General features: G+C 40.9%; 1 protein-coding gene across 31 annotated transcripts in view; it reads left to right on the top strand.

Annotated features, from left to right (window-relative positions):
- DOCK9 (dedicator of cytokinesis 9) overlaps positions 1-24,188 on the top strand; it is a 294,205-nt gene that overhangs the window by 257,138 nt on the left and 12,879 nt on the right. For 15 of the 31 annotated variants that reach the window (XM_074387504.1, XM_074387508.1, XM_074387490.1 and 12 more), the window contains 7 exons: positions 1,891-1,948; positions 2,805-2,873; positions 4,256-4,362; positions 17,879-18,001; positions 18,716-18,829; positions 19,490-19,525; positions 20,376-20,522. In XM_074387504.1, the coding sequence (XP_074243605.1) occupies positions 1,891-1,948; positions 2,805-2,873; positions 4,256-4,362; positions 17,879-18,001; positions 18,716-18,829; positions 19,490-19,525; positions 20,376-20,522 (654 nt within the window). The remainder of the gene's footprint in view (positions 1-1,890; positions 1,949-2,804; positions 2,874-4,255; positions 4,363-17,878; positions 18,002-18,715; positions 18,830-19,489; positions 19,526-20,375; positions 20,523-24,188) is intronic. The other 16 variants (XM_074387515.1, XM_074387495.1, XM_074387503.1 and 13 more) reach the window with 3 other exon arrangements.

The following is a 24,188-nucleotide window of genomic DNA, read 5'->3' on the forward strand; positions in this document are numbered from 1 at the left end:
ATTACAGGCTTGAGCCACTGCGCCCAGCCCAATTTTTCTAACATTCTAATAATTTAAGATTTTTTAATGACATGTGTGACACAGGTCTCTAAAAAAAATAAAAAGAAAAGGAAGAACTCACTGAGCTTCAGCTGCTCCTCTGTGAATTAGTTTTACGTGGCTGCCCTAACAAAGTACCCAGGCCGAGTGGCTTCTCACAGAAATGTATCCTCTCACAGTTCTGGAGGCAGGAAGTCCGGGCTCACAGTGGAAGCAGGGCCACATCTCTGAATGCCCTTGGGGAGAACATGTTCCATGTCTGTCCCTGAGCTCTTCGTGTTGCCAGCAGTCCTTGATGTTCCTTGGCCTGTTGCCATATCCCTCCAGTCGCTGCCTCTGTGGTCACATGGCATCCTCCCCCATGTGTCTGTGTCCCTGTGTCTCTTCTCCTTCTGTGACACCAGTAATGTTGATTTAGGGCCCACCGCACACCAGTATGACCTCATCTTAACTAACTACACCTACACAGGGCCTATTTCCAAATAACCTCACATTCTGAGGTCTTAGGGAGGACATGAACTTTCAGGGACCACTACCCAACCCAGTATACCCAGTGAATAAGGGATAAAAACAGCTAATGTATAAGATTTCTTACTGCCCTTGCCGTGTTTTGTGTATGTCCTCGGTAACCCGTGATGTACTTTCCTGCCTGTTCTTTGCATGTGACTCTGCTGTGCACTGCAAGAGGGACACCTGTGGGAGGCGTGAACTCTGCCACTGAGGACTGGACAGTGCATAACTCCACACTCCACCAGACTTCTCTCTGCACACATCAGAGTGCATGCCACACTGCTAACACTGGTTTACACACGTGCATGTGAAGCAGCCTCTGCTGGTGCATTGGCTAGCTAGGAGTGAGGGTCTAGACGAGGGCACCACATGGTGGCGCCCACCCCGCTGACAGGCTCAGAACCACATGCATTAGAACCTTGCAGTGGGTTCACTTCCAACAGCTGTCTTTGATTTTTTATAAAACCATGGAATTTGATGAAAAGAATTTTTTATTTTTTATTTCAATTTAAGGTAAATATAATGTTACCTATTTAAGATTAAATTATAATGTTTATTTAGATTTTTTTTTTTTTTTTTTTTTGAGACGGAGTTTCACTCTTGTTACCCAGGCTGGAGTGCAATGGCGCGATCTCGGCTCACCGCAACCTCCGCCTCCTGGGTTCAGGCAATTCTCCTGCCTCAGCCTCCTGAGTAGCTGGGATTACAGGCACGTGCCACCATGCCCAGCTAATTTTTGTATTTTTAGTAGAGACGGGGTTTCACCATGTTGACCAGGATGGTCTCGATCTCTTGACCTCGTGATCCACCCACCTCAGCCTCCCAAAGTGCTGGGATTACAGGCGTGAGCCACCGTGCCCGGCCTATTTAGAATTTTTTATGTTTGGAAAAAAATTATAGTTTGCTCTTAATTCTTAAGTCAAGCAAAATATATATTAGCACCTGAAATTTGAGCCATTCTCTCAGAATCTAGGGAGGAGCGCAGGTTTTCTTCAAAGTGTCCTCCTTTCACTTTGAGAGAAGTGATGCAGAAATACTAGGTGTAGTAAAAAAAAAAATGCTGTTTTTATCTTTTACATGACAAATGTAATAATTCTTTATAGAAATAAGCCTTAGCAAATTTACTGCCATTTATCTCAGCTCCAAGTTAACGTCAAATTTTCAGCTTATGTAAGTGATTTCACTCTTTTCAAAAGGTAAGATATCAGCTGTAAGAAATACTAGCTGATGCCTTGAGATCTAATGTAGAAGTACATACATTCATTAGACTTCTGTCTGTTTGGGAGCGTTATGACATGCTGTTAGGAATGATGATTCTGAAGCATGTGTCTTTTATTATAGGCAGCAATGTGCTATGTCCACGTAACAGCCCTGGTAGCAGAGTATCTCACACGGAAAGGTAAGGAATTATTCCTATGTTTTGTGAAATTAATTAGTAGAAAACCATACCAAACGGAAGACGAGTGAGAGCCATATAGGAAGGTTGGAAGGTGGGGATTTGTGTTTGTGAAGTGGATTCATTGTTTTATCCCCTGGCGTGGGGTTTGCTTGATTTGGTGGGCACAGCAGAAATGCGAGGATTAGATGGAAATGTAGATGGCATGTTGTCATGTAACCTCCTCTGATAGCTTCACTCTGCAAAAACTAGTTAATGAGCTTTGCATCTGGCCAAATCTAGAGCTAAATAGGTATTATTTTCCCTTAAGATGGTTCCCACTGGGACGATTAAGCAATCAGAAAGTTGTAACAGGAGATTATGAGACCGCATTTCTGCACTGAAGCCCAGCTGGCTTTATTGTCTGAGAAGGCGGCCTTGCTGGTGGAAACCTTGTCTCCCAGCGGAAGGAGAGGGGGCAAAGAGTGATGCTTCATTTGTGTGCTCTGCATTTGTTCCCAGATGAGCAGGCTGTGAATTCTTTCATAGGTTCCCTTTGGTTAAACAGCAGGTGCTTATTTCCATTTCAAAATCAGCACAGCCCCAAACAGTGACATTGATTTTTAGAATACTGAGGTTCTTAGAAAAGCCAGTAGTCTTCGTACGTTACGTGGGAGAACAGCAGCACCAGATGTGGGCTAATGAGGAAGAGGTATAGATGCCGAGGCCACAAGCTGTATATTTCTGGTGCAGCTGGCTTTTCAGAATCAAACAGCCGAGCCCAAAAGAGAAAAATTGTAAAAGGGCTCCATGTTCATTTAATACTAGTACTATTTCCTGTTGAGACCTTTTATCAGGTGATGCATTTCCTCGTGTTTAGAAGCAGTCCAGTGGGAGCCGCCCCTTCTCCCCCACAGCCATAGCGCCTGCCTGAGGAGGAGCCGGGGAGGTGAGCCTGAGGGTCAGCCCAGTCCCCGGGGACCCCCTGCCCTGGTCATCTGCCCTCCTGTGGTGGGAGATTTGCCCTTTCAACTTTGCATGGACAGACTTCACTCTCCTTCCCTCCTACTCTTTGGCTCTCTGGTTGGCTGGTGGTCCATTCCTGTGGGCGCGAGAGGAAAGCACTTTGGCCACCATTTTATTCTTTTGGCGCCGTGTTATGTGGTTAAATGTACTATGTAGCCTAAAACATGGGTGGTTGGTTTTTTAATTTTGTATTTTGTGTATTAATGTGTCCTCAAGCTCCTAGATTAATGCTTTTCATGGGGGACTCGTGTTTCTATATCACAAAATAAAAACAAAGCTAAACTGGGATAGTGGCAGAGATACTAGATAATCCTTGGATGGGTTAGAAACCTGGGGTCATGTGCAGCAGAAAAATCTCTCTCTGACTTTAGGATCTATGTTTTCAAGGCTTGATTTCAAAATACCCTGTGTTCCTCTTTCTCCCTAAATGCAGAAGTCTCAATTCAAGTTTTTACTTCTGTTTTATTTTATTGTGAACAGTTATCTCAAAATAGAGTAGTGGAACATATCATGCCCTTCTTCACTTGATCATTTCGCATAGCTGACATGGTCCAACTGACTTAGAGTTGTTTTCCAGTGACTCTAAGGTGAGGAAAGGTTCCCAAATGGGCTGTCATTGCTTAAGGAATCTATCCTTATCCCAGATATTGATCCTACCTCTAAGCTAACACCATTCCCCTTGGAGAATTGGAGTAACCAGGTGTCCATGTGCTGTTCATGCAGCCAGCCACTCCACCGCGGGGCCTCTGGAGTGGAAACCAGCTAAGGCAGCCTCTCTGCTCACCACGATGGCCACAGAGCTACACCTGGGTTGCGTGGGGAAGCTCTCATCTGAGAGATGTGTTCTCCCCTAGCCAGCGTGGGTGAGATGACAGCTTGAAGAAAACAGAGTTATTTTTGAGTCATACATTTCTCTTATATTGGCTTTGACTTCATTTTTCTTAGTATCTCAGCATGAGTCATCCTACCAAGTCAAATTTTCACTTGTTATTTCACTGTTAATTTGATTTAATACCTATTTCTCAGTTTATTTGGAGATTGCATACATTTTAATAAAGGTAGATTAAGAAATTAAAAAGGGATAAGGAAAAGAAAGTGAAGGAGGTGAGGATTCACTATGGGGGAGTGAATGAAGAAAAGCGCATAGTAGCCCCAGGTGCCCCCGTGAATGCTGGCCTGGTGCCTAAGAGATTTCAAAATCTGTTATTTCATTCAACACAGACACGCACAGGGTGGGAAGAACCCTCAGGGTTCACCCATGTTCAGGTTCCTAACTGCGGCTCTCCCTGCTCTCTCTCTTCCCAGGCATGTTTAGACAAGGATGCACTGCCTTTAGGGTCATTACCCCCAACATCGAGGAGGAGGCCTCCATGATGGAAGACGTGGGAATGCAGGATGTTCATTTCAACGAGGTGTGTGCTTAAACTCACATGGGCTTTCAGGTTCTGGGGTATCTGGGAGCCTGTTGTTTGCAGTGCCAGTGCAGCTGACCAGGACTTTTTCCTCCCTGTAGCTCAGTGCTCTCACTGAGATGATTTTTCAGGCAACTGATACAGAGCAGCAAGAGCTTCTGCCGTCCTCCCTTTCTAGGAGTACCTCCTTTTCTTTGGAAAAAGGTTGTGAGGGGCTAGATTGTAGTGAAGTGAGGCTCAGCAGTTGAGCACTTCCAGTAAAAGTTTCAATATATTGGTTATAAAGTTTCTCATTTTTTATGGCAGTTGATTTTTCTGACTCATGAGTTTTCTTGGTTCTGATCTGACTTTTAAGTTAATGTCTCCAGCACCAGTCATCTGCCCAGGGTCACACTCAAAGGCATGAGAGGCCAGACTGGGGTCCTGGTCACAGCAGCCCCTGTCTAGGGCCTTGGTCGCTGCCTCTGCTGAGGCCCGGGTCCTATGGGACCTTAGGAAACAGGGCCACCCTGTCTCCCCCCCACACACAAAGACCAGCAAGTTTGACATTAGATCACCTTAGCAATTTCTGCAAATTCTAATTTCTTGCTAAAACAGGATAGCCTTGCAGCCACTTATCTGTAACTGGAGAGTTTTGAAATAAAACTAGGTATTTGAATAAATGCCAGTTTTCTGCTGGCATTCACTGTTTCCTTTTCCATGCCTGTCTGCCTGAAGGGTTCTTTCTGTGTACCTGCCTTCCCTCAGCCCAGGGCAGAATGAAACAGCTGAGGGAAAGCTTTTTAATCCTGCCCATGTTTCAAGGAACATGCAGTTGCCCAGTTTCTCCCATGCAGTGGAAGAGCAAGTAGAGAAAGGAATCAGTCTCTTCTGCCTCTGCTGCACCTGCTTTATCCTGGCTTCCAGGACCACAGCACTGTGGCATACGGTTGAGACTGGGGCTTTTAACCGTTCTCATGCCAGGGAGGTAGGACCTTGAACACACATTCTCATGACATAAGCTAGGTCATAAGTCAGTGGTGTTCAAAGTGTGGTCCTGGAACCTTGCAGCGAGTCTTTGAGACTGGCACTCTTGCTACTGAATGTCTCTGGGGCTGGGTTTTCTTTGTATGCACCAGACAACCTGTCCAACAGGCTGGGTGCAGAAGGGATGCACGTTCAGGCTTCTCCTACAGAGTGAGACAGTAGAGTGTTATCACATGTAAAATAGTACTACTCTTGACTCTGTTTTTCTTTTTTTTTGAAAAATATTTTTTATTGAAAAATGCTATTTTAAAAATATGTAATAGGTTTATTGTTTTCACTAAATTAATAAGTAAATATGATCAAATCTTTCTCAGTTTTCATAGCTAGTATTGTAAATATTCAGAGAACATTCATATAAATTTTGGGGTCCTGAATAATTTTTAAAATCTATGAAGGGGTCTTGCGCTCAAAAAGTTTAAGAACCACTGTTGTAACTAGTCTCAAATGGCCCTCAAAATTAAAAACTAAGCATGAATTAAAAGTATAACATATTGAGTGTACTTCATGTTTAAATATTAAGAGAATTTTAACCCCAATAAAGTTTTATAAGTATCCTACAAAAAAAGAAATAGATGGGTTATTACATGGTATTAACAGTTCTACAGTTTCTCCACCTTGAAAGGCCTGGGTGTTTGGTCTTTTTTTTTTTTTTTTTTTTTTTTTTTTTACTTTTTAGTCTCAAATATGAAACCTGTTACTGAAGGATCAAGGCCCACATGTTCTTGGCTTTGAGCTCCTCACTTCAGGCAAATTTCGACTGAGTTTTTCTCTGAGGAGAGGGATGGCTGCATTGTCTCCTTGTAGAAACTGTCCTTACGCCTCTGCCACGTCAGACCTCTGGAGTGTACCATTTTGTTTGGAATTAGATAAGGAAAGCAGAGATGCCAGGAACAATTAAAGACCGAAAAGTAGGCAGTTTTTAGTAACCTGTCCTGCAGAGCTGATAAAATGAAGCTTGCATTTGCTCATCTGATTAATAGGCTGAGATAGTTATGTTAGAGCCTAATGAATTCACCTGTGAAATCAAGTGCAGACAGCCTTGGGGAAATTGTGAATGGTGCCCCCTCTAATAACTAAGCCTGTTACAAGGACCTTTTTGTCAGCTGTTTTCAGAAGATGGACTTGTCACCTTGTCCTTGAAGCATAAACTTAGTAAATCTTTAACAAGGTCCATAGTACATGACAACCCGTGGTGATTAGGATGGGACACAGCAGGGTTGTAAAGTTCTGAGCAAGCCCTGCACATCCGGATGGAAACTAACGGGAAGCGGAAAGACTAAGGTGTTCTAAAAGACGGGAAAGCAGAAATTACCACACACGTTTTTGTGCTGGCTGCCAGGATGTTGCAAGAAAAAAGATGAAAATCTCTGCCAGAGAGGAAGGAAGTTTGGGAAAATCTGATGGGAAATAAGTGTCTAACACAGTTTAGTAAAAATCATTGCCCTTTTAATATGCATTATTAGATATAATTAAATGCCTGCAATGTTCTCCTAAAGTGATTTTTAAGGCACACTACCTAAAAATACTCAATTCTCTTAGCAACAGGCCTCAGATGAGTTTTTACTGGCACCAATTCCACCTTCCCTGACTCTGATCCAAAGAGCAGACTCTTTCCAGCTGCTTTTGATTAATAAAGCAAAACTTCCAATTCCTATTTACAATTGTTTCACAAGACTGAGCCTGTGTAGACTGAAGAATTCAGAGTTTCCTGTGGTGTCAAAATTCCCCATGGCCCATGTAGTTTTGAGATCCCTTCCGTGTTAATGAATGTAGTACCAGGATCCTGAAGGATGCAGGTAGCATAGCTGGGAGACTGAGGAAAGTCTAAGAAAGGGACTGTTTTTAAAAGTTCAGAGAGGGTTTAGGGAAGTCAACAAGGAATGTTGCAGTACCCCTGCAGTTAGCAGCAGCTGAGTGTCACCCCTTAACCTTAGGGATAAAGCGGGAGAAAGGAAGACATTCCATAGAGGAAGGGCGGGAGCTGTGAGACTTAGTAAAGGACTAAACGCAGGGAGGGAAGGAGCAACTGCCCACCTCACTCTGCTTCTGCCCCCCAGCCTCCTGCTGGGGCCTGTCCTTGGCTGAACTGAATGGTGGTGGCAGCAGCTGGACAGGAAGTCACCATGCAGGAGTCCTGATGTGTCTGCTTCCCAGAGCAGAGCCAGGGAAAACAGGGCCCAGAGGAGTTCTGGTGGGGAAAGTGGAAAGTACAGGTGATCCTCATTATGCACCTATCTGCTGAAATTTCTTTGTAGCCCCCAAATCAGTACCATGGTGCTTTTGTGGTCATTCAGGGATATGTACAGAGCATCAGAAGACTACCACTCAACAGTGCTTCCAGCTGAGGCTGAACCAGGCAACACTCTGCTTCTTGTCACAGCCCTCATCTCCTTATCAGAGGCATTTGAACCACAGTGACTCCATCTTGAGTGAGGGCTGGGCAAATGAGCTGGGACTTGCTGTGTGTCTTTCCCAAAAAGTCAGACATTCCTAGTCTCTAGATGTTTACAGTTAAGGAAACAAATTAATAATGTTTACAAGACAAACCCAGACTTGGGAATGTCCAGATATCCCAATATCGGGAGAAGAAAGGCATTCCTAATTTTGTTTTAAAGATAATAATACTGATTTTTGCAAAAGATAGTAATTAAGAAAATTCTTTATCACAAATCCTTGGAGCAGAGCACATCTCCCCATATATGTGAGCATTGTACCTAGGGTGGACGCGTTCTTCCTCTTACTTTCAGGAACACCCTACTCTGTCTGTGGAGTAGCTGCACTTTGACCACTTCACTTTCTTAGTAAACTTGCTTTTACTTTACACTGTGGGCTTGCCCTGAATTCTTTCTTACATGATATCCAAGTACCCTCTCTTGGGGTCTGGATCGGGACCTCTTTCCTGTAACGCCATGAACAGCCCTCCTTTCGGTGGTGTACTTAGTGCCATGTTGTTCACATTTGTGTGGATTTTGTTGGTGGTTTGCTGTTTAAAATGACTCCAGTGCAGCACTTAAGTGCTGTCTATGGTTCCTAAGCGTAAGAACACGGCCACATGCCACATGTGAGTTGCATAAGCTTTGTTCAGGCGTGAGTTCTGGTGCTGTTGGCTATATAGCTAATGTTAATGAATCAACAATATATATTTAGTTAGGTGTTTTTAAACAAAACACATAAAGCAAGTGTAGGTATTGATTGGTTAATGAAAATGTTATCACCAGAGGCTCACAGGAACTGAACTTTGCGTTTTCCCTCGGAATCAGGCAAGTATTCACTAATTCACAGTGACTTTATAGACCATAACTACCTCGGATGGTGAGAACCGACTATATCTAGCACACAAACTGTTGTTTTACAGAACAACAGGTTTCACTATTGCAGAATTGCCGCTGAATGTAATAAACATTATATGAACTTAACTGGGCCAGTCTCTGGCTTCTATTAGTCAAAGTCGTTTCTATTCAGGAACAGTTGCCAGTAAGAAACATAAAGTGTTTACATCCATAGACCATCCCAGGAGATAGAGATATCAACAGAACCTATTCAGGGATTACTGTTTATTCTCATCCAGCGTGGCAGTTAACCCTGTAGAGCCAGCTCACCTCCACTTTACCCCTGACTGACAGTGTTCCACATGGCACGTCCTCACTGTTACAGCAGTTCTCCACAGCAGTAGTGGCAGTGAGTAGGGAACTCAGCCAGTGGAGCTTGGGTAGCTGTTCTGCCTTTGCCCGATGCCTGCACATACTGCCTTGCTTCATTTTGCAAATATGGACTGGGCTTCCTTGGCGCAGAGCTGGAGGCTGGAGGTTGAGGGTGAGCAAGCTGAGGTCCCTGCCATAGCACACTACACTCCTGCTGCTTCCTGTCTTTGGAGGAGAAACACCTCAACCACAGTCCCTCCAGTCTGAACTGGAAGTTGTCTGAATTCTTTGTAACCTGGAAATTTCTAGATTGACATATGTTGATACATTCCATAGACCAGCCATGTGCCATGTTGCTAGCTCAGGGATGGGTATGTGAAAGTCCCTGCCTCAGAGAGTTTCACCCAGTGCAAGAGTCCTCACGCTTTCAGGTGCTTAGGAATTACTTGGATCCCTGCTACAAATATAGATACCCATCCTTACCCCCCAAACCCAGATTCAGTTGGGTGGGTGTGGGGCCCAGGAATCTGTATTTTAATAAGCATCCAAGGTGATTATTCTGTTGTAAATGGTCCTCAGCTACACCTTGAGAAATGATAATATAGTAGAAATGTGTATTATGCTATGATAGTACACCTTTGCCTAAGCCAGGTCACGCATCTGCAGTTATTCCCAAATGGTAGATAACAGGAACGGTATATAGCTTCATAGGTAAGGTTAGTTAGATTAAGCAATCCTAAAATAGATCAAATGGTGTCTCAATGAAAAAATATTTAAATAATCCTTCACAAACATAGGCTAATGCAGGCATTTTCATGCACATGTGCGCGCACACACACACACACACACACACACCGCGTTAATGTGCTGTTTCCAGAGACAGATGCTCAGTGCCTTCAATTGCATCACTGTAGGACACTAAAAATGGGCCTAGCTAATTACATTTTTTAAAACTTCCTTGATGGCTTATGAATTTGGTATGCTAAGTTCTTTTTAAGTCTAGGCTAATATTTTATTATATTCGCTTATATATTATAAAATATTAGCCTAGACTTAAATATTATAAAATATTTTATAATATTAAAAATATGAATATATTACAAAATAGTTTCCCCAAACCAGTTATTACTTGCAGTTGTTTGCGTATGTCAACAATATGGGAAAAAAATACTTTGGAATTTAAATTTTAAGCCTGATGGTGAAATCATCAGGCACTCCATATCACTGCTCTCTAAGTGATCACTATCTGACCACTGTCAGGATTCATTCTGGTTTTCAGATGCAATGATTGTGGAGAATTTAAAGTAAATCAATAACTAGAATTTCTCCTAATAATGTTCTTCACATATGCTCCAATGTTTAGTTATTGCATCTTGGTCTTTGTGACTGTATAATTTTGTATTGATGTATCGTCTCTCAAACTTAACTGCCAGTCATTACTAGTTATTTCTAATAAAAGAATTGTTACTTGATGCACAATTAGTCAAAATTGTTTCTATTCAAGAACAGCACAAGCTATAAAGGATTAGGTATAGAGTTGACATTAGCTTGAATAATTTAGCTTACTAAATTAGGATTTAGTGTTGAGTAATCCACACTCTACTTTTATGAGAGATGGACTTTTTTTACATATAAAAGTCATTTTTAGTTTGTTATTGGATAAAATCTGGGCAAACTCTGCTTTTTATAGTATATAATACCACTTATTTACAATAATAAGTGATATTTGGACTGCTAAACTATAGAATTTGAATGGCTTTTGAATCAGAAAAGAAGGTAAAATAATGTTCAGTAGGGTATAAAAGTTAATGATGTGTTATTTCCTAATTCTTGATAACCATCAAATTGTGAGGCTTATTTCATAATTACTTACTAGGCTCTATTCACTTTATCAGACTTTCCTGTTTCCCAGCCATTTTGAAGACTCTCCCTTGTTGAAGTCCATCTTTTCTTTTTACCAAATATAACAGGTTCTCCCATAATGAACTCAGTTATCTATATCATATTTTATATATATATGTATATGTATGTATATATATATATACACACACACACACACACACATATATATATATATATATATATATATATATATATATATAAAATATCAGTACTTATATATGCTACTTAAATTCAGGTTTCATTGTTATTAAACTATTCACTTGTTTCTAATTTGACTAAACAAGAGTAAAAATAGCCTGTATTCAAATCGTATTTTAGGCTAGATGGGGTGGCTCACACCTATAATCCCAGCACTTTGGGAGGCAGAGGCTGGAGGATCATGAGAGCCCAGAAGTTCCAGACCAGCCTGGGAAACATAGTGAGACCCTGTCCCTACACACACACACACACACAAAAGTACATGTTTATTCACTTATCCAATAGATACTGGACCACCCAGTGTGTATGTGGCACTATGAGATTACATAGATTATATAGCCCAATAAAAATTAATAAAATAAAATAAAACCACCTGGTTTATTAGTCTGTTCTCACACTGCTATAAATTACCTGAGACTGGGTAATTTATAAAGAAAAGAGGTTTAACTGACTCGTAGTTCCACGGACTTAGCAGGAAGCATGGCTAGGAGACCTCAGGGAACTTACAATCATGGCTGAAGGTGAAGGGGAAGCAAGCACATCTTACACGCAAGAACTGTGTCAAAAAAACACAAAAAAAAACCTTAGTCAATCAGTTAAAAACATTTGACTCAGGAGACCACCCATAAATTCTATTTGACATATATTTAATAAGTGACTAAATCTAGGGCTACTTAAAATATACCTGAAAGGTTGCTGTATACAGATATCTTGCTTGGATACACAGACCATCATTTTAAAACCAAGTAATAAGATCTTCCTTATGTAATACCTTATTGTCTGTTATGGTAGTTGATGTATGTGTACACATGTTTTTATGTCTCATAACATTGTCTACAGTTGATTATTAATTTATGTTTAACTTAGGAATCTCCAAGTGTGCCAGTTCAGCGAACATATGCCTTCCCACCTCCACAGCCTCGTCTCTTACCACTCTGATTCAGATTTTAGATTCCAGGCCCTCAAGTGACATGTAAATCCTCCCATCCGTGCCGTGTTCACCCCCTTGCCTTTGCTTGGGCTGTTCTACAACCTGGGCTGTCTTCCCCCTTTGCCTTCTTCGTCCTACTCCCACCTTTCACTTTCACCTGACTAACCCAATCCTCTTTACAGACCCAGCTAGCCATCACTTTCCACAGCTTTCCATGCCTCCCTGCACATTTCATTAGCAGTGTACTCATCGCCATCTTTTACCATCTTTTCCTGGACCACCTCCCACACAAGATTCTGGGCTCTAGGAGAGAGGCAACGTTTCTTCACGGGACTGTTCTTTCTTCACCTGACCTCCTCACTACCGCCCAGGAACTCACTGACTGCTGTTAAATGAATCAGCACCTGCTGCTCTCAAATCAGAGTGCCTGCCCCTTTGACTTGCAGCTTAGGTGTGTGTTTCAATTCACTGGGTTCTCCTCTGTCCTCCATGTCTTATGTAGATCACATTTCTTCCAGCTAGTGGTCTTGAGTCTCTAGTACGTCGGTTCTCGCTGCTCTGCGGATAAATATGTGTGTCTTTGAGGAATTAAATTTCATTCATAACACATAGCCTAATAGACCATCCAAAATCTGCCCTTCTCATTTGGTAAAAATCTATTAAGTAATTTTTATAAATTATAGAAACTTACTCCTATTTATATGGATTTGTTTTGTAACTCCAGTGTTAAGCTCTGTGCCTTGCCCATAGTTGATGCTTGAAATAATATATTTGAACAAATGACACACTAAATGGATGACTCAATGATGTGGTGGTGAGGATGCATAGCTGTCACTTTGGTAACTCTTTGAGAATAATTTTTCATTTTTAATTAGATTAAAAATTAAAATTAAAATTCCTTCAGATTCTTATCATGCTATAACTGGTATGGCATGGAGTTAAGACTCTTCAGGTCTCCAATCTGATCCACAGTAGACAGGGTATCATTGTAAATTTACATCTACTGTGTGGATTTACATCTACTGTGTGGGCCGTGGCTTACTAGTGGGCTGGCTGTAGTTTTCCACGAAAAGTTTACATTTCTCCTGGAAAAGGCCCAGTAATGAGAACCGAAGGGGGCAAATGATTAGTATGTATAAGTAAACCTAAGGATTTTAAAGTTCTAAAATGGGAAAAGTTCCACGCCCCGATGGTTTCATTATCAGAAGAATGCCTTGGTTATACAATATGTCTTCCCATGGGAAGTTGGGTCCTCTTAGAATTCTTCCACCTCTACTGCAGTCCCACGACACCTCTGAGAGTTAATAAATATACACTGGCAGTGTCTTCGACCTAAGGTATGCCAGAAATGCAAGGCTTTGGTAAAGGGAATCTTAGCTTATTTCCTTACAGACAAGGACAGCTATTTTTATCTAGTAATATCATTAATGTTACTAAGAACAGTGCACATTTATTCACTCATCCAATAGATACTGGCCTACCCAGTGTGTATGTGGCACTGTGAGATTATGTAGATTATATAGCCCAATGAAAATTAAGGTTGTTTTATTTTATTTTGAGACAGGATCTGAGTCTGTGGCCCAGACTGGAGTGCAGTGGCGCAATCTCAGTTCACTGCAACCTCCTTCTTCTAGGCTCAAGCCACTCTCCCACCTCAGTCTCCCAAGTAGCTGGGACTACAGACATGCGCTACCATGCCCAGCTGTATTTTTTGTAGAGACAGGGTTTTACCACATTGCCAAGGCTGGTCTTGAACTCCTGAGCTCAAGCAATCTGCCCCAACCTTGCTTTCCTGAAGTGCTGGGATTATAGATATGAGCCACTGCACCAGGGCTACGTTTTGTTTTTTTGTTTAGTTAATATGAAGTAGAAAATGATGATTGTGGCTGGGCACAGTGGCTCACACCTGTAATCCCAACACTTCGGGAGGCAGAGACTGGAGGATTGCTTGAGCTCAGGAGTTTGAAACCAGCCTGGGCAACATAGGGAGACCCTGTCTCTATAAAAAAAAAGTTTAAAACAAACTTATCTGGGCATGGTGGCATATACCTGTAGTCCCAGCTACCCAGGAGGCTGAGGCTGGAGAATCGCCTGAGCCTGGGAAGTCAAGGCTGCGGTGAACCATGATCATCACACCGCTGGACTCCAGCCTAGGCAACAGAGGAAGACCTTCTCAAAAAAGAAAAGAAAGAAAGTGATGATTGTAATAAAACAGGCTTATTTAATTAGCCTGTGAATTAACATACAGAATTTACAGTTTTCAGACCATTGTGATGGGTAAAGTTTTATGTGATCTTCACAAACACCAGTTTAGGTTAAACCTAAAATACATTCCCTGGTTTTACAAATATATTAAAAATATATATATTGATAATGTTTATATTCATAATTGATAATTTTTATGCTTATATTATCATTATATTGATAATTTTATGCTTTTATCTAGCTTTATAATCAGAGAAACATGAAAAGAATAAAAGATTTGTTATGCTTAGCATGCATAGATTGTCTATTGGAAAAGATTTGAGACAAAACTAAGAAAGGCGTTCATCTGGCTGGTCACAGTGGCTCACGCCTGTAATCCCAGCACTTTGGGAGGCCAAGGTGGTTGGATCACTTGAGGTTAGGAGTTTGAGACCAGCCTGGCCAACATGATGAAACCTCGCCTCTACTTAAAATACAAAAATTAGCTGGGCATGGTGACATATGCCTGTAATACCAGCTGCTTGGAAGGCCGAGGCAGCCTAGGAGGTGGAGGTTGCAGTGAGCCAAGATTGCACCACTGAATTCCAGTCCGGGCAACAGAATGAGACTCTGTCTCAAAAAAAAAGGGGGCATACATCTTTATAATACAGATAAAAAGAAAAAGTTGATATTAAAACCTTTTCCGATTTCTTCTATGTCTTTTGCTGCTACGGTGGTTACTACATATATCTGGCTTTAGTGTGTGCATTTATGAGACCTGCAATAAAAGCAGGAGAAAACGGATGTACCTTTTAATAAGGACCAGTACAGAGTTCAGTCACACAAACGACACTTTTATGACTCGTGTGCTATAAATATGACATGGGAGGTAAATGGTCTTGCTTAGATAGTGTTTTCTGGTAAATTGATTCACAACTGCTTTAAAAATGTTTTTTTACTTTGAATCTGTAAACTTTGTAGGCATTAGGCCTGTAGAGAAACATTAGGGCTGGTAATGAAAAACACAGGCCTTGCCCTTCATTTATAGTATTATGAAGAATATAGACATGTTTCAAAAGCAACTATAAGACCCTTAATAAAATAATAGTAAGTTGAATCTAGCAATACATAAAGAAGAAAAATGCATCATGACCACATAGGGTTTATTCTGGAAGTGCATAGTTGGCTCTACATTTGAAAAGCCAATCAAATTAATTCATCATATCAACAGAATAAATAGGAAAAACCATATGATTATCTCAGTAGATGCATTAGGAGTATTTGACAAAATTCAACATCTATTCGTGAATTTAAAAAAAAAACAAACAAACTAGGAATAGAAAGGAACTTCCTTAATCTGAAAATAAAAAGACTGTCTACAAAAGACCTATAGCTGACATCATATTTAATTGTGAAACACTGAATGCTTTGCCCCTGCAATTGGGAACAAGATCATAATACTTGCTTTACTGACTATTCAGTATCATGCTGGAGGTTGTAACCAATGTAGTAAGGCAAGAAAAAGAAATAAATCTTTCCATATTCACGTAAGACATAGTTGTAAAGAGAAAATCCCAAAGAATTAGGAAAAGAAGCTACTAAAACTGTTTGTTAAGTCAGTTTAGCAGGATCACAGGATAGACTATTAGCATACAAAAATCAACCTTCCTCATTCTTATACTATGTTTTTACTATATTGTTCATGATTATTTAATATGATTTTTAGAAACAAATAAGCTGGATGATATTTAATCTTATTCAAACAAAGCAGTTTCCTTTAAAATAATCAGCAAAATTTTAAAACAGTGCTATTTACAATATAATAAAAAATATTCTATGGTTTGGCACAAGGTAGACACATAGATCAATGCAACAAAACAGAGAGTTCAGAGATGGACCCACACACATATCATCAGTTGATTTTTAACAGAAGTTCAAAGGCAATCCAATAGAGAAAGCATAGTCTTTCATCAAATGGTGTTGAAACAATTGGATATACATATGCAAAAAAAGAATCTTTACACTTCATTTTTAAAAACCCAAAATGGATCATAGTCTAAAATGTGAAATGTAAAATTGTAAGACTTTTAGAAGAAAACATAGGAGAAAATCTTTGCGAACCTGGGTTAGATAAATATTTATTAGATATAACATATAAAGCACAATCCAGAAAATAAAAACTTGATATATTAAACTTTGTAAAATTAAAAACTTCTGCTCTGTAAAAGACACAGTTAAGAAAACCTAAAGCTAGACTGGGCACTGTGGCACATGCCTGTAATCCCAGCACTTTGGGAGGCCAGGGCTAATTACATGAGGGTAGGAGTTCAAGACCAGCCTTGCCAACATGGCAAAACCCCATCTCTACTAACCCCATCTCTACTAAAAATACAAAAAATTAGTCGGGTACGGTGGTGCATGCCCAGCTACTCGAGAGGCAGAAGTTGCAGTGAGCCCAGATCATGCCACTGCACCCCAGCCTAGGCAACAGAGCAAGACCCAGCAAAATAAATGCTAAAATAAATTTTTTAAAAAATTTTAAACCTAGAGGCAAACTACTGATTGGGAGAAATACTTACAAATCACATATCTAGTAAACGACTTTTATCTAGAGTATATAAAGACCTCTCAAAATCCAATAATAAAATAAGCAACCCAGTAGAAAAATGAGCAAAAGATTTGAATAGACACTTTACCAAAGCTATATATAACAAATTAAAATTTACTCGTTACTCAGCATCATTAATGAAACCCCACTAAAATGGGCTTAAACAACAGAGGTCAAGTATTGGATCCCACTAGGAAATTTCACGGAGAAATTAACATCAATCAATCCAAACCTCAACAGAGTTATTCATGACATGATCACTTTGCTGGGCAGCAGAAGGGAGGCCCTTCACTCTGCTACTTAGGCAGACAGGCCCCCTTTCATGGCCATGAGATGAATGTTAGCTCATCCAAGCTGCAGTCTGGTGGGAGCATTTCCTAGAATTTCAGACCAGGGTCCTAAAATTCACCCTGATTAGCCTGCTTAGGTCACATGTCCACCCCTGATGAAGCAGTGACTGTAGCCAGGAAATAGATTTGTGCTCATTAGTGTAAGCCCAGGCCACAATTCTTGAGCCATGGGTCATGTGAAGTTCAAGACTTTAGAGGAGGCAGAGTAACTACCCAAACTTCAATTGGTAGAAATTTCCAAGGCGAAGGAGGCATGGTGCCCACCACACTCCATCACTAAATCCCTCTAATGTGGGTTAAAGTCATGCTTAGTAATGTTCGTGTCTTAGCATTGTCATTATTCCTCAGAAGAGAAAGAAATTGCTAGATGATATTTATTAAGAGAACTAGGAACAAAAATTGAGAGCCCTCTGATGATATCAATGTCACTGTTTCCATGTAGGTGTCTATTGCACAGTTGTAGGGTGATCCTTTTTTGTTTTTGCTGTGATCGTGATTGAAAAAATGGCTCCCTAAAAAAGAATGTTGTTGCAAGTGTGGAAGTGAGGGTTGACGCATGTGGTCTGTTGTGAAAAGTTCCTCCTCACGGTCTCAGCACTTAAGCATTCTGCAAGGGGTGCCATGTCACATTCACTGCAATGCTTTTCTCTGGCTGATGGCCCACCTCTTTGATCAGGACGTGCTGATGGAGCTCCTCGAGCAGTGTGCAGATGGACTCTGGAAAGCTGAGCGCTATGAGCTCATTGCAGACATCTACAAACTCATCATCCCCATTTATGAGAAGCGGAGGGATTTCGAGGTATGGGAGTGGCTTTGTGTTTTTTCCTATTTGAGAGCCTGACACTGTGACATATACCCACAACTGCATATATGCAAGAGAGGAAGCAGGGCACGGGCCAGTGATGAGCGGGGGTCTCTGACCCTCCACATTATGCTGAAGGTGGTGGCCAGTCACCACCTCCAAAGGGTCATCAGGTATCACCCAGACCTGGGCCCCACCTCTGTGGAGACCCCCCACATCTCACACCACGGGGTAACCACCTGGACTCCACTTTTGAAAGGCTGCCACGAACAGAGGTTCTGTGATCACCAGGTGTCTCTTTTCTCATAACTTTTTCTTATTCTACCTGCGTGGAAAAATAATGTCCCTTCCACCCTCCTGGGCTTGGCAGGTCATCCAGTTTCTCTAGGCATATCAAATGGAGCAGGAAAAGCAAAGGCCAAGAATCACATTGGAGAGCCATCTCTGACATTGCACCTTAACTTGAAAACAGGATTTTCTTGCTATAATGTGGAAATGTGATGACTCCTCCCATGTGGGCTGGCCTTTGGGTAGGAAATGTTACCATTTATTAATAATCGCTCCAAGTTGTGCTGCCAAAATATGCGTGTGTGCGTGTGTGTATTTTTATTCAAGTTCAAGAACTTTTTGCCTCCATTATCACATTTGTTATTTTAAAATTGATTCTCCTATTTGCACATGGGAAGAAACGGGCTTTGTTCTGCTTTCCAGAGGCTGGCCCATCTGTATGACACGCTGCACCGGGCCTACAGCAAAGTGACTGAGGTCATGCACTCGGGCCGCAGGCTTCTGGGGACCTACTTCCGGGTAGCCTTCTTCGGGCAGGTGAGTCTCCTGTCCATTCTGCAGACTGTCCTGAGTCCTTAGAAACAAAAAAACTATAATAAAGTTATATCTTATAAATTTTCTGTTTTCTGTAAATGCTAATTTGATGAATTTGTCATATTTCATATGATTCTATCTTCCTGAGTAGTAAACTTTCTGCTTTTTTTCTTTCTTCCTGTCTTTTCTTTGTTACTTTCTTAAGGCAGCGGTAAGTTCTTCCTCCATAAGACATTCTTAGCGACATCTTTGGTACTTCAGTGTGGTTTGCAAGTTTCCTTTTCAAGTCTGTATGTATATCTGTCTAGTCATTACAAACTCCAAAAAAGTTAACATTTTATTCCATTTACAGAAATAAATCACCTGTTTTCTCATACATCTGTATTGCATGTTTTAAACCAGAATTAAGACTCTCTGGTGTCCTGTGTGCCTGTGCGTCTTTATCTTTTGTAATATAATATCTCCACAAGCATATTTACTATTACAGTATTTCAGAAGCCCTGTATGAAAGGGTTTATCTAAATTGAACTTAAATTTTAACCGCTGAGTCTCTAACATTATTAAATGGTATAAATTATAATACATTTATTTAGGGTGTGTGGTTTTCTATGAGCATTATATAACCTTCAATTTATTCTGTTATTGTCTTTTATAACTTTATAGCAATACCAGTTTACAGACAGTGAAACAGATGTGGAGGTAATTACAGTTAATGCCTAAAAAGCAAGTAATATAGCAAAATTACTGCATCTAAACTCCTAGTTTGATGTGGATGTTTTTTGTTTCATGCTAGCCTGCATTTTTTTTTTTTTTTACTGTTTTGTCCACCATTTTCTCTCTCTTAATTTAGATGAGAAACTTTTAAAAAATGTGTTTTAAACATTAACCCCAGTTGGACTTTTTAATTTTCAACCTTTTTCACTTCCCGTGCAATTCTAAGCCTTGTAGTCAAACATAGACTGGTGCTAAAACAAATGATAACCGGTAATATGAAAATACTTTGTGATATTGAGCTACAGGTCTTTAACATTTTTTTCTCATCGGTAAAGCAAAATACAATTTATACAAGCTTTACGTAACTTTTACTAAACCTACTCCAGACCGACGAATGCTTCAGTTCATGCCATAAAATCCTGTGTGCATGGGAGCTGTCAGGAGAAGGGAGGCACGTGCACTTCCGAGCCTGCCTGTCGCGGGCTGCTGATCATTCTCTAGTGAGTTCTGCTTCTTGGGAAAGTGAAACAGGCTTGACTCCCATCGTTAGACTTCCCTAGGTCAGCACAGTCTTGCATCCAAAATTTCTCATTTCACTCAGCACTTAATGACTGCATTCTTGAATAAGTTTGCAATTTTGTATTTTTCCTTTATCTTTGCACCAAGACTTCATGTTATTATTTTCTTTCTCATTCAGAAAACCTGTTTAAGTATGATTTTTAGACTCATTCCTTTTTTTTTTTTTTTTTTAACCCTTGTAACAAAAAAACCCTTCCTAGATGGTAAGCCTTGGGCTTATATTCAGGGATAGCTCTAATTGTGCTTTATGTCACAGGGATTCTTTGAAGATGAAGACGGAAAGGAGTATATTTACAAGGAACCCAAACTCACACCTCTGTCAGAAATTTCTCAGAGACTCCTTAAACTGTACTCAGATAAATTTGGTTCTGAAAATGTCAAAATGATACAGGATTCTGGCAAGGTATGACCATGTTTGGATAAGTATCATGGCAATATAATGTTGTGATTGAGTACATATTATATATTTATAAGTGTATATAGAAAAAAACTCAAGAAAAATAATTAAGGATGGTTGGCCATGAGTGGCAGGTGTATTTTCTTCTTAATACCTTTAGTGCTTTCCATTACATGCTTGACATTAAGAAAATCTTTATCGCCTAATTCTTAAAACATCTAATTTTACAAAATAATTAACATCTGACAGGATATGCCATTTTTAGTCCAGCTATTTGGAAACTCTGATAGACTGGGGCCCAAGGCTCTGCTGCTCACTGCACCTCTCCCTGTCCTAGCACATGACTTGACACCCTGTCACTGATGGCTGGATATATGAACAGGTAAACAGACCGCAGATGGGCAAATGGGCTCATGCACAGACCAAGGAATGAACTCACCGGCAGTGTGACTGTGGGAATGGCGATCACTTTCTGCTTGGAGAGGCCGTCCTCTGGCATTTTGTTCTCATGAAGGCCCTTTTAGAACTTACACATTCACCTTGTACCTTTGTGTGTCCCGCCCTCCTCAGGACGTCTCCAGGAGGCCGAGTCTCCCTCTGCTCCCTGAAACTCAGGCAAAGATAGCACTCCTGTTCTTTGTGTTAGAAATGCACCTCCTCTTCCTCCACTCTCACCAGTGATGAGCACTGCCTCTTCCTAAGGGCACCATTTTGGACAGATCCTTAGTTCCTTTAGTCACAGGGTGAACCCCAAAATTGGGGTTCGGCCTGGAAGTCCATGCGGGTTCTTGGCTTTGCACAGAAGGAATTCAAGAGCAAGCTGACAGAAAGGTAAAAGCAAGTTTACTAAGAAAGTAAAGGAATAAGAGAATGGCTACTCCATAGGCAGAGCAGAGCCATGGCTGCTTGACTGAATAAACTTAGGATTATTTCTTGATTAGATGCCAAACATGAAGTATATTATTCGTGAGATTTCCAGGCAAGGGGCAGGGAATTCCCAGAACTGAGGGTTCTCCCCGCTTCAGGTCATATCAAGTAACTTCCAGGTGTTGGCTTGGCGTTTGTAAACTGTCATGGTGCTGTGGGAGTGTCTTTTAGCATGGTAATGCATTATAATTAGTATATAATGAGCAGTGAGGAAAACCAGGGGTCGCTTTCATTGCCATCTTGGTTTTGATAGGTTTTAGCCGGCTTCTTTGCCACACCTCACTTTATCAGTGGGGTCTTTGTGGCCTACCTTGTAAAACCAGTCCTACCAACCTCCTGCCTCATTTGTCTTTCCTGAGCCCTCCTTTGGAGTCCTCAGTATCTGGAACCTGTTTCTTTGGGACCCATCATTTTCTCCAGAGAAGAATCCTCAGTTCTCCTGCCCAGCTGGGGAGGGAGCTGGGGAGGAGACTACCAGGGGAGGGGTAAACATCTGACTGCTGGATTCCAGATGCAGGAGTATCTGCCCTTGCCCACTCTGTACCTTGACCCTGCATTGCAGAGCCTAGTGGACCTGCTCAGCATTTGTCCCAACCAGTTTCAGTGTTTTCAGAGAATGGCCTCTGCTCTCTTGGGCGGTGGAGCTAGGAAAGGGAACCTGGAATTCCCGACTCCAGATGGAGACTTCAGGCCACTTGCCCCATATTGCGGCCTCCATCTCACTCAGTCTCTCGAATCCTGTGGGCTTTGAGGGTTAGCCTCCCCTGTGCTGGGGGCTGCACTGACTCACTTCTGTTACCTGCCTCATTGGAACACAGATTAGGTTTCTCTGCTTTGCTGAGTTGGGTAGGATGCCTCCATGTGCCTGCCCTCCAAAAATTCATTAACATCTCTCCTCCACTGCTGTCTTCTGTCCCTTCCCTTGGTCTGTGCATGTTAATTCTTGTCATTTTAAAGAGTTACACAAAGGAAAAAGGATGAATACATATGGGTCAATTTTTAACCAGAAACCTGAGCACAATCTTATTACGACCCTCTTAATTCATAGACCAAATTACTCTGGTCCAATTTGCCTCTTTCTCCGAAACTGAAACCTTTGTCTGGATCAAGTGTTACTTTAACATGACAGCCTTTTCTCCAGGTTCTCAGTCATTCTCCTAACCCTTTAAATATGAGGCGGCAGCTGAGTTACTGGACCACCTCCCCCAGCGAGCACCAGTTCCCTCTTCCTGTACTGATACACACGTCCAACCCAGATAGCGAAGCATAGGGAAACACCACTGAAACGTGGGCAAGACAGTTTCACTCCCACTCCCTTTCAATTCTTTCTGCTAAAGAAAGTGAAGTTTTCATAGGCTTGGATACAATTAGAATGAATGGCCAAAGGGCTTTTTCTAAAATACAAATAATTACTTTTTTTTTGAGACAGAGCCTCACTCTGTCATCCATGTGGAGTGTAATGGCGCAATCTCAGCTCACTGCAATCTCTACCTCCCAGGTTCAAGAGATTCTCATGCCCAGCCTCCCAAGTAGCTGGGATTACAGGAGCCCAACACCACATGTGGCTAAAGTTTGTATTTTTGATAGAGAAAGGGTTTCACCATGTTGGCCAGGCTGGTCTCAAACTCCTAACCTCAAGTGATCTGCCTACCTCAGCCTCCCAAAGTGCTGGGATTACAGGAGTGAGCCACTGAGTCTGGCCCAAGTGATAACTTTCTATGACTTTATGTATTTTCTTAACTTCTAAAGTTTAAGGCACTTTCCTGCTGTTTTTCATTTTTCTTCACAACCATCTCTGTTTTGAGAACAGTTCTCATTCACTTGCCTGCCTTATACCAGTGTGGTCTCCATAGTCTCTGCAGAGTCATTTCTTTTCTGTCCCTTTTTCTTGCTCTAGAAGGTTAAATCCAATTAAAATGTGCAAAATTGATTCATCTTCCTAATAAATCAGCTTTTGTTTCTGCATAGAAAATGCCTATGTTTAATTTTCTATCATGTCACAGAAATGAGAGTACCACAAATTCTAGCAATGTGGTTTTAAAAGCATTTATGTGTTAAATAGGAACTAAATTTATCATTAGATTAGTCTAGATTAATCTGTACCTGTATTAAGTTAACTAATCTGCAACTGTTTCCATCGAATCGCAGCTGCCTGTAGATTAATGATAATTTGGAGGCCTAGCTTCCAGACATTATTCCTAAAATAAACATTTGCCTCTCTAAGCCAAATATATTTAAAATGCAGTTTAAGAAACAATCAGAGGAATCCCAGACTGGAGGTCATTCAATAAGAAAACCAGCGTGATTTCTTTAAAAAATTCGATGTCATGGAAAAAAATGAATGGTAGGGAATTCTTCTAAATTGTCAAGACTAGGGACGTAACAACTAAATGTAAAGTGTGATTTTCGATTCGATTCTGATTCAAACACAAACATCTATAACATTCTGGAGACATTTGAGAAAATGTTAATATAGACTGGGTATTGGATGGTATTAGGGAATTAGTGTTAATTTGAGTAGGCATGATAATGTATTGTGGTTATAGAAGCGAATATCTTCATTTTTAGAAGTTGACTGTAGTATCATGACATGTACCACCTACTTTGAAATGGTTCCACTGAAAAAAGAAGTCTGTATGTCTCTCTCTCTGTGTGTGTGTGTGTGTGTGTGTGCACACATACATAGGTGTATGTGTATATATTTGAAACAAGTATAGCAAACTGCTAACAGTTGTTGATCCAAGT

The sequence above is a fragment of the Saimiri boliviensis genome, chromosome 16 (assembly GCF_048565385.1).
Source record: "Saimiri boliviensis isolate mSaiBol1 chromosome 16, mSaiBol1.pri, whole genome shotgun sequence".
Taxonomy (NCBI): Eukaryota; Metazoa; Chordata; class Mammalia; order Primates; family Cebidae; genus Saimiri; species Saimiri boliviensis.